We start from the raw sequence: 18,091 nt of genomic DNA, 5'->3' as shown, positions 1-18,091 counted from the left end.
ACCAGACGAGCCTTTGGTGGTGGTGGTGTTACAGTGTGGGCAGGTGTGTCTAGTCAATACAGAACTGCCCTACACTTTGTGAATTGTACAGTGACAAGCCCATACTACCTGAATAACATCATTAATCCAGTCATTGTGCCCCTGCATGAACAACACAGGCCTCATTTCTTCTTCATGGACGACATCATTAGGGAACAGCTGCTGGAGACTGGGGCACCTCAAATGGAGTGGCCTGCACTTTCTCCAGACCTGAATCCCATAGAAAACCTATGGGATCAGCTGAGTGGCCGTGTAGAGGCTCGTAACTCTGTGCCCCAGAACCTCAATGACCTGAGGGCCGCCCTTCAAGAAGAGTGGGGGGCCAGGCCTCAGCAGACAATAAGTCGACTTGTGAACAGCATGAGACGTGGTTGTCAAGCTGTAATTGATGCTCAAGGGCACATGACAAGTTATTAAGACATTGACATTTTTTGTTGTGGTAAACCCACCACTTTTGTTGGGTTTTGTTTCAGTAAATTGTTTGAGATGAGGAAATCACCATTGCAAGCTTCTAGTTAAATGCCCTACTTTCATGATATAATGTCACTGTAGCGTGAACTTTTTACATTTTCCATAAATTTCACCCAAAAGCCAAATATCCCGAACTTTTTGTGAGTAGTGTGTGTTGGGAGTTGCTCATTAACATGTCATTAAGAAACTAGATGTTGTCATGTTTAATGCTGGCTGAGAATCGATGCTATTAAAACTAGTTAACTGGCAAAAAAAAAGGTCTTATAATAGTCCCAAGTATCAAATAATATCTTGAACTTGAATTTATGAGGTCTTTATTTTAATGTAAACACTGAAGAAAATGAAAAGGCTAGAGATGATGGAAAATGAAGTCACTTCAAGCTGATGCTACAACTTGCATGAAGATAAGTCATATGTTTGCGAGCACTAGCAGCAACAGCACTACCCTCGGCGTGCAGCAGCATTTGTTTTTCCAAGTTGCGATGGATTTTTGAGCACCACCGCATTCAAGGCCTGTCGGAAATGATACCACCCTTCAAGCGTCTGAGATTTTTTTGTCAATATTAGATATAATCTGTAATTTATGGACCAGCAATACCCTAGCACTAGTTCAAATATATACAAGCTGGTGTTCCTTTATTTAAATATTATTTAAATACCCAGTTCTGGAGTAACAGTACCTTGGCAGCAGGCCAAAAAATGTACAGTACTTCATTTTTGTTCAATTTATTATTCACAGTTTGTTTGTTTGTTTAAATATATATTGTTTAACTGCACTTAAAAAGTACAAATGTGTACAGTCAGTACCTGATGTTATTGTTATTTATTGTTCATAGATCTGCCTTGAAGAGTAAGTCCTTCAAGTTTCAAGGTCAAAGTGATCAAATCGGCAATGGTATTATTTGACTTATTTCCTGTGTTGAAATAGATTATACAGCCTGTTCAAATATAGACATCCATGAAACACTGACTGCCTGAATCTACCATGGTATCTTTACAGTCGTGGCCTGCTGGCAACAAACCACTTTCCCCTGCTTTCACTTGAAGTGCTGGTATCAACGGCGGGTCTGTTTGTACATACCTCGTTTGGGCGGGGGTGGTGGAGTATCCATGGGCTGGTCTGGGTAAAAAAAATTCAGGCCCATTTTTTAGCCCCAATCCATCCCTGCTGAGAGATTTCAACAAAGGCGCAACAACAAAGGACTTTTGTGTTTTCACGTGACTTATTCGATTTGACCGTTTTTATCACCTGGCCGGTGCTTGGACATGAAGGTGTGCAGCCAGTTCTCAAGCTAGTGAACAAGATACATGTGGGCTGGTTTTGCTTCATTAGTTTCTAATGACCCATCTATTAATGTTTAATTAATGTTTAATTATTATTATTATTATTATTATTATTAATAACAATATCTTCTCACTCATGCCTTTTCCAGATGAACATGCTTTCTCAGCAGGTGTGCAGCGTCAGTCAGGAGCTGCAGGAAATGACACGCCTGCTCAAGCCCCTCCTCCTCCACCCCCCCAGTCTCCTGGTGACCGGCAACTTGACCCCGCCCCCGAGCGTGTCATCAGACAGCTTCTCACCCGCCCCTCCCCTCCCTGCACAAATCACGCCCCTCAATAGAAATTCGGAGGAATACGACAGTGGCGACAAAGAGCCGCTGGTGAGTCTGGACGCCGGACCGCCCTCCCCCAGGCTCCGGGACCTGACAGAGATCTTGGAGTCCCACTACCATGGACAGTTGGGCGTCCTTCAACCTTCACCACCACCACCAACACCCTTTGTCCCCCATATGTCCCCCGTTCCTCACCCTCCAACGTCCCACCAGGCCGGGGTCCCTCCCCAAGCCTCCCATTGCTCAGCACCGCCGTCGCTCAACAGCTCCCCACGTGAATGCCTGCCAGTGACCCGCCCATGCTCCTTCCTTTCGTCCTCGTCCTCATCTTCCATCCCCGTTTTCTCCCCGTTCTCTTCCCTCCACCCCATGGCCATAATCCCCCACCTGATGGACTCGGCGGTGCGAGGCATCGAGCCCCAACCGCCGTCAAATTCCCAGCCCCCACTCTTGCTGCCCGAGCTTCTCCACCAGCAGCGCCCCACCAACCTCCAACACCAGCCACTGTCTGAGGAGCTCCAGCCCCCGTCCCAGTCCCTGCATCCCCAAGCCCCCTACACTACATCAGCAGCCCAGAGCCTGAGCCCTGCTTTTGCCACGCCAAAGGTGGATTGGGGTGAGTCCACCCCGACCACCCAGCTGAGCTTCATTGACGAGGACAGACCCTCAGTTTAGTTCAAATGAGAAGTTTCTACACTGGCACCGTAGCGTCATATATAAACTGGCATGCAATGCCCGTACTGCATGATACACATTGGCCACAAGCTAACGGCATAAGCTGCCGCGGCCATGCCATTGTACTTTTAACGTCAAGTCTATATTCAAATGTATATTCGTCCTACTGTACGAATTAGAGCACTGAGTATTATGCGATGGCCGTTCTAACAATAAAATTAATATTTTGTTTTACTGATGGGCCTTGAGTGGGTGTCATTGGGGCTATCAAGGGAAGTATATTTCACAAGTAAACGAATGAACACACACACAGAAAAACATGCATCCAGAGAAGACACAAGCCTTTGCTGCTTGCCAGTAACATTTTATTTGTTGCCAAGGTTTTGAGGCTGCCTCATGGTCACCCTAGAGTCCACCTGTCGTCGACATGGCGATCTGCCTCAGACTGGTTGACCAGGTGATGGAGGTAATTGAATGGATGGAGAGTCAGAAGAGGAAAACAAAAATGGTTCCACTGCCAAAATATGGAGATGGGCTTGTAGGGGAGTCTCTAGCTACTCTGTAAGCCTCCTGAAGGACTGCACGGTGGGACAGACTGCGCCCCACTCCACGGGCTTGCGGTACTCGCCCTTTTCTAGCAGGTACTGGCGCCCCTTGTAGTTGGGGTGCTCGTAAAAGACCCACCAGCCCCCCAGGACCTTACAGGAGTGCACCTCACGCCAGTGGAACTTGTCCAGCACCGAGGGACAGTCCTCAGAGGCCTCGAAGGCCTGGCCCGCAAAGTCCCCCTTGCCATAAAGCTGGATCTTGTAGGGTGTTCCGCTAGCCTAGGGGGGCAGATAGGGAGGGCAGGAAGGGGTGGAGAGTGGGGAGGGTTAGGGTTGGGTGGTGTTGAGCAGACAGGTGTGTGGTGGAGGAAACAGAGTGTGGCGGCGTCCATGGAGGAGGGGGTTAAGGTAAGGATGGTAGATGCAGCGTTTGGCAAGATGGGAAGAGTTGAGGCAAGTTAAAGTGGGATTCATGAGAGTAGGTAATGTGACGGGGAAAGAACAGAAGAATGGATGAAAAAGGAGTGGAGAGGTTGAAGCAGTTGGAGGTAGGTCAACACAAAAATAAAAACAAGGACAGAAAATCAGCAGAAGAAGAGACCGTTCACACAGCCTGGTAGATGTGCACTGTGCAAAGACTCAACCTCAACATACTTAACATGCTTAAATTAAGAATTATGCCACCAACACTCAAACGAAGCTGCATACTCAAGTATAAAACAAAGTATACTGCAATCAGTTCACTTACATAAATCATTTAATCTTCAAACAAAAACAAAACTATATCTCGGCAGAATATTGTCCAGTTGTCCAAATGCTCTCAATGCTTGGTAGCTAAAGGTGTACGGTTGCTTTTCAATTCATGAAGAAACGTCTCCAGCGGTATCTTGAGACGTTGTAGCCTCAATATTAGATACGCTGCCTTGTGGGGAGATACAGGGTTGGGGGTTGTGTGTGTGTGTGTGTGTACTAAATAGTATGCTAGTATGCCTTTTTCGACCCAGGGTGTGTCTAAGTTTTGTGGTCTCATTTTTAGGTCTCATAGCAGGTGTAGCTCATAACCTTGTAGCATTGTCCAGTTTTTTGGGAAGTCAATTTTTTGTCTGTCTTACACAGATTCAGTCGAGAAAGGTTAACAACAATTTCATCATTTCATCCAACTGAGACAGTGGCGGCCTGCATGCTAACTGGGGTAGTGCAACGCATGGGGAGATCAACTAGCCTAGTACCTGTGAAATGAGGGAAATACACTTTCCAGCGAGCTATTTACACAATACATCTTGCATCTATATTATGAGTAACTGGATGCACAAGGGATTAAATAGGTTTTGACCTTCTCGTCCTAATCTGGCCAAGGTGGACAAAAAGTGAATTTCCACCGAAAAGTGGAATATCCCTTTAAGTACCTCAACAAGCTAGCCCTGTAACAGCTCACCACCAGGAACACGTACCGTTACCAACTGGATCATCTTGCAGGCGCTGACACGGTCGTTGAGGCCCATCCAGCGCTGGTACTCGGGGTACTCCCCCCTGCTCAGGATGTACTGGTACCCGGTGTAGTTGGGTCTCTCGTACAGCACCCAGGTGCCGCTCTCCACCCGAATGGAGTTGCAGCGGCTCAGGTAGGCGTGGAAGTCATTGCAGTCGCTGTCGCACTCATACCTGCGGCCCTGGTAGTTCTTGTCCTCGTAGAAGATGATCTGCAGGGAAGTAAATAATGATGACACTGATTTTTGACCCCCATGGATCTTGAGTGCCAAGGCCAGGTCTAAGGTATAGCTTTGGCTGTAAGTCGACCTGTCATTTGGTATAAATTTAACTACACACACTGTCAAAGGAGGCTGTTTTACACACTGAAAGATTCAATTCAAACTCGCTTTTATACTGTCTAACTCAGTTTGATCCTTAACAATCCAGAGACCATTTCCTTTGGTCAGATTTAGTCTTTGGGATCACAATCTGAGAGCAATATTTTTATTGTTAGATCTGATTTAGTGTGTGTTTACTGCCATTACTGGTCATTACTGGACATTACTGGACATTCTGTAATGGTGCTAATGTCTTGGAAATTGAAATAACAGCGTTAAGTTTAGCTATTAGTCATTTTTCTGGGGACCCCTGGAACCATCTTGAAGGACCCTGGGCGGGTTCTCAGACCCCATGTTGACAATCATTGGTCTAACTAGACTAAAATGAGCAGCTTAAAAGGATTTTTGAAAAGATAATAGTCAAATGAATCATCCAAAACCAACTCACCCTGCCCATCTTGGATGTAAATCACAAGTCGTCTCTTCCTTCGGCTGTGATGTGTAATGTTGTATCTGTGTATAAATGTGAAGTGTGTGTATGAGTGTGGGTTGTTGTGTGTATGTTACGGCTGCCTCCACCCGTGCACTGCCTCCACCTTTTATACCCAGCGAGCCACCGGCCGCTGGAACAGTTGCTTTGTCATGAGAACCAGATCCAAAATTTGAGTCAGTGATTCTATCGGCATGTTCCAGAAAGGGCCCGCGGTATTTGCAGGACGGGAAAAAAGAGGGAAACAGTGGACGTGCATGTTAATGCATACACTCACATGCACACATGTACACACATACACATACAATTTGTATATTGTGCATTGATTTGGATCTTTGAAGATCAGAGTGCACTGAGGAACTCCCATTCAAGAGATCATCAGAGAAAAACCGACACACGTGCATATACGCACACACACACACACACACACACACACACACACGCACACACACACACACACACACACACCCATACACACCGTTTTACCAGGTTAGGGCCGGGCCACAGTCCCGTGCCAAACTGAGAGTTGGCCAGTTGCCTTCCGGTGCAGGAGGGTTCGTTCTGCCCGGTCAGCTCTATGTGCACCCCAGCACTCCCAAACAATCCATGGCTTCATCCGCGGGAAGACAGGAGGGAAGCTGTCCATCAAGCCCACAAACTTACCGGCCAATCACGCTCATGCATTTAACAGAAGCGCCGCCCACCGAGGAGCCGCAGGTTTTGTTTCAGATTCGGGTATGGTAGACGGATGTTTCGGCCCGTGGAAGCAGTACAGAGGCACGTCAGGAGCGTGATAGCCTGGTTGCCAAGGATATTCTGCTCGTTGGAATAAACTTCCAAATAAACTCAGTTCCAGTGAACATGTGTGGCCATCGCATGGACTCCAGAATATCTTGTAAATCAGGATTAGATAGTGCTAAAAAGATATCCTCAAAAACATATATCACATCTTCTTTCATTATTTCATCAAAACTCTCCAACTGACCGTTTGCATTTTGTGAGGATGACACTCAAGGAACCTCAGAGGAGCCAAAGAGGAGTAGAAGCTACAGTATCTATTGCCTGCTGTATAATACAGGAATCTACTGTAACAATACAAAGTAACAATATATCTACATCTATGTAATCACAGAAACATATATGCACACACATAATGAAGAACACAACCTCATATAACCTCAGTCGCATATCTTTATTTTCAGCGCAGTGTTTATTCCCACAGACATCCCATCCTTGGATTCCTGCCTCTGTGGTAGTTGTTTTCGGCCTCGCCGCAATGCAGCTGCAAGAGCAGGAACAACACCCCTCCACTCCACTCCTTCGTGCATCGCAAAGTTTGCCTTATCTTGAACACGTATGAATCTGTGATGCCAAACTGACTATTGTTTCTGACTCGCGAAAATAAACCGTTCATCTCAGGGAGCTGCTCTCGAGCACATCTCTGATCCAACCCTTGTACAAGTAAAAACCGTTGCATTTTCATTACATTACATTATGTCATTTAGCTGATGTGATCGAAGGAGGGGAGTGACATGGGAAAATTTTGGTTTGGAGGTCTGAAGGAACGGACAGGTAGTCCAGCCAGAAGAGCGTTGCAGTATCTAGACATGAGGTATGACCGTATTCTTGGGTTGTTGTAGAGACAAAACCTGCAGGAGCAAGTTGTGGCAGTGAGTTGTGGGCGGAGTTGGAGAGCTGGTTGTCCAGAATTACCCAAAGGCTCTTGTACGTCCCAGAGGGAGATACCCTGGTGTTCTCGATGGTGATGGAAGTGTCTGTGTGAGGGCAGCCTTTCCCAGGGAGAAGGAGGAGCTCCGTCTTGTTGAGGCTGAGCTTCAGGTGGTGCCCAGACATCCATGCGTCAATGTCTTGGAGACATGTAGAGATGCACCCTTTCCCGGAGAGGGAAAAGAGTAGGTAGAGTTGAGTGTACTCAGCATAGCAGTGGTAGGAGAAGCCATTGGATATTATATGATATTAAATTATATTATATTATATTATATTATATTATATTATATTATATTATATTTATTAATCTTAAATCATTAATTTAAACCATGAACTATTAAAAAATTCAATAGAGTTTATTATCTTGTCTTCGTATTACAATAGAAAACAACCAGTTTTGGTGTTTTTTTAAATACACTGTAAAAAGATGTAACTTCACTTTTGCTTTCCCGTGGGAGTTCAACATAGACAGAGACAAAGATAGAGACAGAAAAAGAGCCTTCTGACAACTCTGACAAGAAGGTTTTGGTGACTCCATCGTAAAAAAAGCCTCGATTAAAACTGGTTGAAATGTCTCCCCCTTTACCCAAATGCGCCATACAGTACATGATCTCAAATCATTTATTTTCAACATTCGTATTCAAACTTGTTGTTTCTGATATTTTGATTTAAACAAGTTTGAATTACATCACTGTATATTCATAATATTCATAATATTCTAGTTTTCTTATGAAAAAAACAGCTGTATAACAACTCACTGTTAACAATGCATATATATATATGTAAGTTTATTTATTCTTAACAATTTTATTAGTATTAAGTATTAAAGTAAAAACACACAAAAAGCAATAACAGAAGACAGGATTGTTCAACACACAAACCTGCTTTGCACATATGAAAGTAGAGTCAGTGCAGATTCCTTCTGTTCACACAGACACAGGATTTAGATTTTTAAAAGTAAACATCTTTCATCTTTACCTGAAAGCAGACTTGATTTTCAATTGTTTTTTTCAGTATTGCATGTCTGTTTTACAGGTATGAAATCCCCAACATACAGATTTGACAGCGAGCTTTCTTATTAGTGATATTATGTCCGACACTCAAAGATGGTGGAGCTCTGAATGTGAGCCAATGTCAAAACCAGAACAACCAGTCCAACATACTGGTCTCTGATATAACAATTCATCTAAACTTCTTTCCAGTTCAGAGTCTCTCAGCCCTGCAGTACCTCCAGACGACCAGCAGAGGGCGCCAGATCTTGCTTTGTTGGTTGCGCTCATTAGGAGCCAATGGGATGAGAAACAATTAAAAACTGATGAAATCCTGGGATCAGAGATGGGATTAGAGACACTGGGGCCTCACATTCAGCTACCAAGCAGCAGCAGTTTTGTGTCTCACCGGTTTCCATTGGATAAGTCCATGTTCGATGATTTAAAAATGTCAGAAGGCAGTGGCCTTTAAAATGCTGTCACACCCAACTGGAGATGACGACGGACGGAGCGAAGAGAAAGTCATGAGCTCCACAACCACCCATTGTACTGTTTCCTCATCTGCTCGTTTCCTCACGCCCTCATTTCCTTTCTCTTGACAATGGAGGGACCGCAGCTCCTCCATCTCCACTCCACTGACTTTCTTCCTTTTCCGTTGGGTGTGACATCGTCAGCACCGTCCCTCAACCTGCCACTGCTGTGCTTGGGAGCCGCCGTGTGCATGTGATCCTTGTCAAGTGAAATATGAAATTGGATTCCACCTGAAGGCTAATTATTTTAAAACAAAATATCACAGTTGATGGTTTACCACCACCTATATAGGGAGCATTTTTGAAATTCCCTACATACGTAAGTGGTGGTAAAGCACTATCAACCACCACCTACACCAAAAAGTCTATCCAGACTAAGTCTAGTATCCAGACTACTATGACAAGCCATAAACACAAAGGGGTTTCCCTTTGACTTTATTTTTGGGGGTTCTTTTGGTTCATGTGATTAATCAAGACTCAAAGACAGAAAAACATTCTAAACAATATCTTTATTTTCTGTGATATTCGAGAAATGTTATATATATATATATATATATCTTCATATATGAATTTGACACACAGGACACAGCACAAGAGGGACGGAGACCGACAGTACAGAACATTACATTGAAAGTGGCCCACAGCACACGTCTCTATGGCCGAACAGGACACGAAAGAACTGATGTGGTGGAGGAGGCCACGTTGGATGCAGTGAAGAATAAAATAAACCTATTTCGGTTTGGGTCTCTGTAAAGGTTAGGGTTAAGAAAAGGTTAAGACATGAATGGCATTGGTAGATCAACTTCACCATGTTTATTCCTCAATGAGAAATGCCTTTGTCCTGTCATTGAATTCTTTTTTGGGGGGCATTTTGTATCTGAAGGAGATACTGGAGACTTTGTTGAAGCTCGGGGGGCAATTCACACGAAATGATGATACAACTATAATATCATCATTAAGCCTGAGATAACTTTTCAAAACTGATTAAACAGCATTTGTAACATAGGGGCTCATCCCATCGGCGCGCTAGTGATGGGGCAACCCTTGATTAGGGTACCAACGCAAACTGAGCTCCACTGTGCGTCCCCTTGCCCCGTTCATCCAAATAAAAGAAAATGTGTTTTTTATTTTTATCTTAGATGTGGGCTATTTTATTTTACTCAGTTTCTTATTGAACAAAACAAAAGAAGCACCATGCAAAACGGACATGCGTAACGTAACGGGGCCTATCACCATCATGTTATGCCACTGACATATAAATACAGTATATATATATATATATATATATATATATATATATATATATATATATATATATATATACACACACACAGTATATATATATATACACACTGTATATGAATGTAGCTGGTCGTTCCATTACAACTACAGCAGTGTTTGGCCCTGCGACGAAGAACATTGAATTCAAATCGATTGCAAAAGAACCTTGAACAGCAGAACAGGACACTCACAGTGAGTTGGTGTTCAGTATGGCACATTACAGAACAGTAAAGACTATGAGTTTCATATAGTATATACTTTATATATACTGCATATATATGTAAATCTTCATATAGTATATTCATGTATCTTCAGTCTCAGTAACGGAATACATGTGATCGTCTTGGCTTTGAAGATCAGCTATTTGAGAACACGTCTAGACTCCTGGAGCAGGAGGAGAAATCACCAGAAAAATCACAATTCAGAACAGACAGAGCAAAAAAAAACAAAAACAAAGGAACTTGCTCATGATGAAACAGTCCAAACCACTGACCCAAACAGGGAGCGAGGCAGGGGGCGATCCGGTTATTCTGGTAAGTCAGTCCCTCCAGGTATTTGCAGTCCTGCCTTTACATGAATGAACGCAAATTCAACCAATCCAAGTATTAGATACGAGAGCTTCATATTTCCCCGCAAAATTGTCAAATGGGGAAAAAACTGGGATTTCACCCCAAGAACCATCGCTGTCCTCACCCCCAGAGCCGGACTTCAGACCCAGGAAAGTGAACCGGACCTTCCCAGGAGGTCCACCTCAAATCCATCACCTCCATCACCTCCGTCACTGTGAAGATTGGCACGATGGACCTTCGTTCGGAGTAGAAACTCGGACGCGGCCATTTTGGGTTTTTAAGGCATAAAATGATCGGAGGTATCGACCGCAGGAGGAGGAAGAGGAGCTTCTCGGGACCAGACTTAACACATCCAACACGTTTCAATACGACACACGGTATGAGGGGAGGGAGCTACGCAGCATGAACACTACGATTTTCATAGAATATTCCACAGAAATATGGAACAGAATGAGCAGTGGGAGAAGCGCCCCTGGTTTTGTCACTAATCTGTTCACAACACTACCGTCCTCACCCTCAAGTTCCGCCAAATTCAAGATGATTTCATCTGACGTGATCTATCCATTTCGGTCTCACGAGGTCTTCGTCAAAATCTGGTGCTTATTGTGTGTTTTTGGTCAATATTTTGCCGTATTGATTGATTTTCTTTTTACATTGCTATGGTGACGATCAGCTAAGGAACTGATGCTGAATCCACGACGACGTCACAGACGAACATCAAATTCCTGAACTGGTTTACTGCAAAAGGAAGAAGAGCGCGACAGGGGAGTCTACTCGACTCCTACCCTATCTGTAATATACTATATACACTTCTACTCTTCTTCTACTCCTTCCCCTACCTCTACTCTCTCTCTACTCTGCCTTTACTCTACTCCACCTGTTATACCTCGACACTACCTCCCCCTACTCTACCTGACCTCCTTCCTCCACTCTACCTCTAATCTACTCTACTACTACTCTACTCTGCCTTTACTCTACTCCACCTCTATTATACCTCGACTCTACGTCCCCCTACTCTACCTGTACTCCATCCTCTGCTCTACCTCTAATCTACTCTACTACTCTACCCTCTCTACTCTGCTTTTACTCTACCTCTATTATACCTCGACTTTACCTCCCTCTACCTGTACTCCATCCTCTACTCTACCTCTAATCTACTCTACTACTACTACTCTACCCTCTACTCTGCTTTTACTCTACCTCTATTATACCTCTACTCTAACCCCCCTTGCTCTAACTCTAACTCTACTGATGAGGGAATCCATCATTTTCGTCATTATCGTGACAAAATATTTGATTGTTGTTTTCATCTCAATCAATGCGTGACACTGACCAATGAGACCGATCACTCAAGTTTAGATCACGTGATGTTAAAAATGCATTTTCTCGTAAAAAATTTTTTACGACTTGAGGTTGAGAGTTTTTTGAAGAGAATAAAACCTGTAAACATATTTCATTACAACTGGAAACAAACCTGTGGCAACAAATAACAATAATCAAATAAATGTCCTAAATTCCAAATTCAAATACGCATACTGTGAATAACGTTTTACAGATAAAGCCTTTGCAGTTCATTCTCTTCCACAGCAATTAAGACTGTACACTATTGATATCTATATTTATATCTCTATATGAGACACTTCTACATATTTATCATAGAAATCGAAAAACTAAATAGAGGAATATTTATAATTTTGTCTTTTCTGTACATTGATCCATTCAGTGCGTCGGTATGGCAACAATGTTAACAATCATTATACGACCATTGATTTATGATAAATTACACATCATATAACACCAAAATATCTTTTGAATTTAAAAAAATGTGTTAAAAAGTGAAGCAAAATAAATATTGGAAAATGTATGTATATATCTATATTAATATATATATAATATATATATTAATATAAAAATAAAATCTGAAATTAATAAATAAAATAAGAAACAAGAAACAGAAAAGGAGACTAGGAGTCTAGGAGACGAGGAAGCAAGGACATTAGGAGACAAGGAAACTAGGAGATTAGGAGACTGAGAAATGGGGACACTAGGACATGAGGAAGCGAGGAGATGAGGAGACAGGCGACGAGGAGATGAGATAAAGGGACCAACACTGTTTCCTACAGTTCTTTGTTAACGTCACTGAGACGATTACAGTAAACATTAAGATCAATAAGATTTCAACCCAAAAACTCGAAATAAGAACATGGAACTTCCTAATGCTTTTGGATTGAAATCAAATCTAATCTCATGGCTCACAGGTTTGCAGTGAATCCACCGCGTATCCACAGAGTGCAGCCCAGTCTTTAAGCAGCTCATCTAGCAGCGAATTGGCCGCAGCTTCAGGTGTATCTAGCTGTATTCCTCCACAAGGGGGTCGCCTAGCGAAGCCCCAGGCGTCCCACCTCAGACGTGGGACTCGTCCAGGTCCAGGTCGACGGGCGAGAGCGGCAGCGGGAAGCAGCGCGGGCCGGGGCGCGGCTCGGGGCGCGGCGGGGGCAGGAGCGGCGCCAGCAGGGGGTTCTCGGTGCCGTCGTCCTCGCTGACCTGCAGCAGGGCGTGGCCGCGTGGCAACAGGGCCTCCGTGTCCTCGTTGCTGGGGCTGTCTCGCATCCTGGACCCGCCGGGGTGAAGCGCAGGTGGAGGCGGGGTCGGCAGAGGCGGTGGCGGCGGAGGACCGGGGGAGGGCGCCGTCCCCAGCACGGGCAGCCGTGGCGGGAGGGGGGAGGAGGTGCGGGAGGGGGGCAGGAGGGGGGAGGAGGTGAGGGAGGGTATCGTAGGGGTGGAGGGGCGGGAGGTCGAGGGCGGGGGGGACAGGCTGCTGCGGAGCCCCCACTGCTCCCTGCGCTCCTTGCTGCCGGGGGCTGCTGGGACCTGGGGGTTTATTCAAATGGTTAAACGGTTTGACATCAAATATACACACACTGAACACTTTATCAGGAACACTATACTAACACTGGGTAGGGCCTTCCTTTGCTCTCAAAACAGCCTCAGTTCTTCTTGGCATGGGTTCCACAAGATGTTGGAAACATTCCTTTGAGATTCTGGTCCATGTTGATTGCATCGTGCAATTCCTGCAGATTTGTCAGCTGCACATTGATGCTGCAAAACTCCTGTTCTATCACATTCCAAAGGTGTTCTATTGGATTCAGATCCGGTGACTGGGAAGCAAACTGAAGAACATTGAACTCATTGTCATGTTCATAAAACCAGTTTGAGACGACTTTTTCTTCGTGACATGATGCATTATCATGCTGGAAGTAGCCATTGGAAGATGGGTTAATTGTGGTCATGAAGGGATGCACGGGGTCAGCAACAATACTCAAAAGGCTGTGGCATTCAAGCGATGATTGATTGGTATTAACGGGCCCAAAGTGTGCCAAGAAAACAATCCCCACACCATTACACCACTGACACCAGCCTGGACTGTTGACACCAGGCAGGTTGGGGCCATGGATTCATGCGTGACTCCATCGTCTGTGCCTCAGGGGAAATGGAGGTTCATCAGACCACGGCTACGTTTTTCCAGGCTTCAGCTGTCCAGTTTTGATGAGCCTGTTCCCACTGCAGCCTCGTCTTTCTGTTCTTGGCTGAACAGAAGTGGAACCCGACGTGGTCCTCTGCTGATGGAGCCCATCCGCCTCAAGGTTGGACGCGTTGTGCATTCTATCAGGCAGGCTGGTGAGAATGGGTCACCTCACCTCCTCTGCACTGACCCTGAGCAGCGGAGCTCATTAGGGCTGCGTACTTAGTCCCCTCCTGTACGCCCTGCTCACATATAACTGTGTGGCCACACGCAGCTTCAATGTCATCCTCAAGTTTGCAGAGGACACCACCATCCTAGGTCTCATCCCCAACAACGATGAGACCTCACTGCAGCCACACGATTGGCTTATTAGATAATTGCATGATTGAGTAGGTGTAAAGGTGTTCTTAATAAAGTGCGTGTAAAGTGAGTGTAGTTCCATCTAAGACTTCTCAGGTCGGGGTTAGCTCAATGCATGGCCACAGATGGGATCAGCTAGCCTAGCTCCAGTTAAATTAGGGAAATACACTTTCCAGCATCAAAAAAGCTGAGTTCACTCTGAAGGCGGTTATTTAGCAATAATGACCGTCTGGCTGCACATTAACCTGCTTATTGCACGCTACTTACTAAATGGAAAAATACACCGATGGAAGATTGATCTGAAGTGTTTCTATGCTAGTATCTCTAGTTTTATAACTAGTATGTCTAGTTGAAGAGCTCCCACAGAGAAAAAGAGTCCCAACAGTGACTTATTCTATGCAGCGTTAGCATTAGCATGCAACGGCGAAATACGCGGGACGTCAAACAAGGAGGAGAAGTGGTTGCTCAACGGTCAACAACTTCTCGGTCATTATTAACAGATCAGCAGCACCATCATTCAAAAATAACCACTGACTGCTAATTGCCGCTATCGACCAAATCAGAATCCAGTATAACACAGGGCTATGTGATAAACACTTTAAAGCCCCGCCCACTCCTCACCTGGATGGTGGCCGGGCTGTGCAGGTCGGCGGTCACGGTGGCGGTGGTGGAGGGCACTTCCAGGGTGGGGGACTTGGAGGCGGCGGGGCTGGCCCTCCTGCCCTCTGGTTGGGCGTCGGAGGTGGATTTGGCGGCCCCTGCGGCGGGTCCTGTGCCGCCCCCTGCGGCGGGCCCTGTGGCGCCCCCGGCGGCAGGCCCCGGCTGGCCCTGGCTCTCCGTGAAGGTCACCACCCGCTTCTGTTCTCCATGCGCTATGGACACAAGCAGGGTGCACGATGAAGAACACACAAAGGCCAAGCTCCGCCCCCCCACCCGGCGCGTTGCTACCACCAAAACAGGGGGAACTGAGGCGGGAGGAGGGTGGCAGAGGTGCGGGGAAAAAGTAGGGGAGGCGGAGCTACGGGAAAGCAAGACAGACATGCAGAGCGTCCAATCAGTTTGGAGAAGGAGGGAGGAAGCGGGGGGGGGGGGGGCAGCGAGGGGGTGGGGGGGTGTCTCACCTTCACAGTCCAATAAAGTTTCTTTATTTGGAAACACAGCGTGAGACAGAACAGAGCGAGAGGTCAGTACAGTGACAGGAGGACACGGGGACACACACACACACACACACACACACACACACACGTTGTGATGGGGTTGATGGTGTCAGGTTGTACTCTGGGTGTTTCAGGGCAAAATAAATTATTCAATTTAAAATTGACTAAATTCATTTGAAAAAATTTGGGGTGAATCTGTCGAGTGTCAAGTAAATGAAAATATAAAAACAGATCTAAGACAAAAATAAATAAATGAATACATTTAGTTCAAAAATAAAGCCATAAAACCAATTCCAAATAAAATGGTCCAATCAATATCTTTTAGTTTTGAAATTTCTCAAAACTCAAAAAATTCTGATGTTTTATTACTCTTTCATTATTTTGTCTGAATAAAGAATCAGCATTAATTTAATTAATTTATATCTACTGCTTGGGTGAAGAATTTAAAAATATATATTTCAAATTTCCTTTTAAGTCAATTTTTCTTGAATTTGTTGGGAAAAAACGACAAAAAAACAGGTTAATTTGCTCACTTCTGATACAAATCCACTCTATTGTGAATAAAGTGAGATCAAAGCTTCAACAGCGTTTTTTTTTTTTTTAACGAAGATTTAGTTTCAAAGTTTTATAGGTCATATGCTTGACGGTATAGTCAGTAATTAACACACACACACACACACACACACACACACACACACACACACACACACACACACACACACACACACACACACACACACACACACACACACACACACACACACACACACACACACACACAGTGTTACCCAGCGGTTTGTTCTTGGGCTGGATGCTCCGTCGGGTGGTGGAGAGTCGTGCTCCCGATCGACTTCGAGGTTCGTTCTTCGGGATGGACAGCAGGGGGCGCCGCAGCTGAATGACGAATACGACAAATTAAGGAGCATCTGGACAGCTGTCCAGGAAGAGGAAGCGATGTCATGGCGAGAGAACATTCAACACTGCACAAGAGTTCAGCTTGTAGTCATAAATAATATTAGATATTAATAATAATATAAAAAGTAAACTGGGACAGCGTTCATGGGAGAATTTGCTCCAGGGGCGGGGGAACACGACAGGGAAACGCATGCGGTCCGGAGCATGACCACAACAAACAAACTCTGTCAATCCCTTTTAGTTTATCTTCCTGTGTTGCCAGTGAGCCTTTGTGTTAACGTTGGGGAAAAAAGTCCTCGCCATGTCGTAGCTTCACTACCTGAACGACTCCATCTCCCTCCCTAAACCTGTACATGTGGGTAGAGACTCCCACATATGGTATGGTATGGTATGGTATGGTATGGTAAGTCGGTTCACCTGTCGCAGTCCTCTCTTCCTTCCAAGCGGTGGCTGGATCAGAAGATTCTGTTGACCGGGTTCACTCTGCACACTGGCAACCCTACACACACACACACGCACACGCACACGCACACGCACGCACACACAGAAGAAGCAGGGGTCGTGTAGGTTCTAGAACAGGCTAGCGGTGGCAGAGCGAGGTCTCGATGTTTCTACTGAAATCAGCCACAACACGACAGAACAGGAGCCCACACACAGAGCTACACACCCAGAAACACACACCTAAACACACACCAGGGGATTGTGGGTGCTGGAGTAGCAGATAGAAAATTAATCACTGTCTTGTCAATTTGAAATGCCTCCAATTCAGGAAATCAAGACAGCTGATCATCTACACACTTTTGCGTGTCAAGAAAGAAATATCATAGAAATGATCAAACTTGCAGGGGGAAATGGTGGGAAATTAACATTTTGAAATAGTAAAATACATCATTTCTCAATTATGTTTACGCAGCAGTGTAAGATCCTCTGGTGTTGCTCCTCTAACTGTTTACACTGAAACTTTAAATCACGCCTAATGTATCAATTTACCCTCCCTGCAGGATATGACTTGGAACATATTAACCATTTGTTGTTTAGATTTACTTTGGTAAGAAGGCGCAAGTAGCGTAGCGGTTGAGTAGAGGGAGGCAGACTACAATCAGAATTGAGTATTCCATAGAGAAAATGGAATATTGCAATTCAAGGTTGTTGACTCGCAGTGTAAACAGTTGTAGGATCTTGCACAGTGCTCCTTTAATTCTAATAAATGCCTTTTGTTGTCTCTTATTGTATAACCTCTAACTATTAATATTAATTGTTATTATTATTATTATTATTATTATAACCTCTAAACTCGTGGAGTTGCCACCCCAGTGACCCCGTGCCCCCCCCCACAGATTGGTGTCCAATGATGGACGTCCAATTTGATCAGCGAGACAAAGCCTGGACACA

The 18,091-nt window shown here is 44.9% G+C and overlaps 3 protein-coding genes across 3 annotated transcripts in view; 1 reads left to right on the top strand and 2 right to left on the bottom strand.

The window, feature by feature from the left end:
- Window positions 1–2,801, top strand: part of LOC307247684 (voltage-gated delayed rectifier potassium channel KCNH8-like) — a gene marked incomplete at both ends in the record, with an annotated part of 55,747 nt that extends 52,946 nt beyond the window's left edge. Inside the window, one exon of the mRNA XM_080023807.1 lies at window positions 1,944–2,801. Coding sequence (XP_079879933.1) covers window positions 1,944–2,801 — 858 coding nt within the window. The remainder of the gene's footprint in view (window positions 1–1,943) is intronic.
- Window positions 2,802–3,355: 554 nt separating this feature from the next.
- On the bottom strand, window positions 3,356–7,501 carry LOC307247683 (gamma-crystallin S-like; the record flags this gene model as incomplete). The annotated part of the gene is made up of 4 exons (XM_080023806.1): window positions 3,356–3,628; window positions 4,807–5,049; window positions 5,606–5,614; window positions 7,361–7,501. The coding sequence occupies 4 exons, from the start codon at window positions 7,499–7,501 to the stop codon at window positions 3,356–3,358; spliced, it is 666 nt and encodes a 221-aa protein (XP_079879932.1).
- A 5,646-nt stretch (window positions 7,502–13,147) lies between these two features.
- The window catches only part of unc80 (unc-80 homolog (C. elegans)), a gene marked incomplete at both ends in the record, with an annotated part of 82,953 nt that continues 78,009 nt past the window's right edge, over window positions 13,148–18,091 (bottom strand). The window contains 4 exons of the mRNA XM_080023805.1: window positions 13,148–13,615; window positions 15,249–15,490; window positions 16,573–16,678; window positions 17,117–17,198. Coding sequence (XP_079879931.1) covers window positions 13,148–13,615; window positions 15,249–15,490; window positions 16,573–16,678; window positions 17,117–17,198 — 898 coding nt within the window. The remainder of the gene's footprint in view (window positions 13,616–15,248; window positions 15,491–16,572; window positions 16,679–17,116; window positions 17,199–18,091) is intronic.

This window comes from Zeus faber (genome assembly GCF_960531495.2).
Source record: "Zeus faber genome assembly, chromosome: 2".
NCBI classification, from domain to species: domain Eukaryota; kingdom Metazoa; phylum Chordata; class Actinopteri; order Zeiformes; family Zeidae; genus Zeus; species Zeus faber.
The sequence above is the reverse complement of the archived record's forward strand: the minus strand, read 5'-3'. Positions and strand labels throughout refer to the sequence as shown.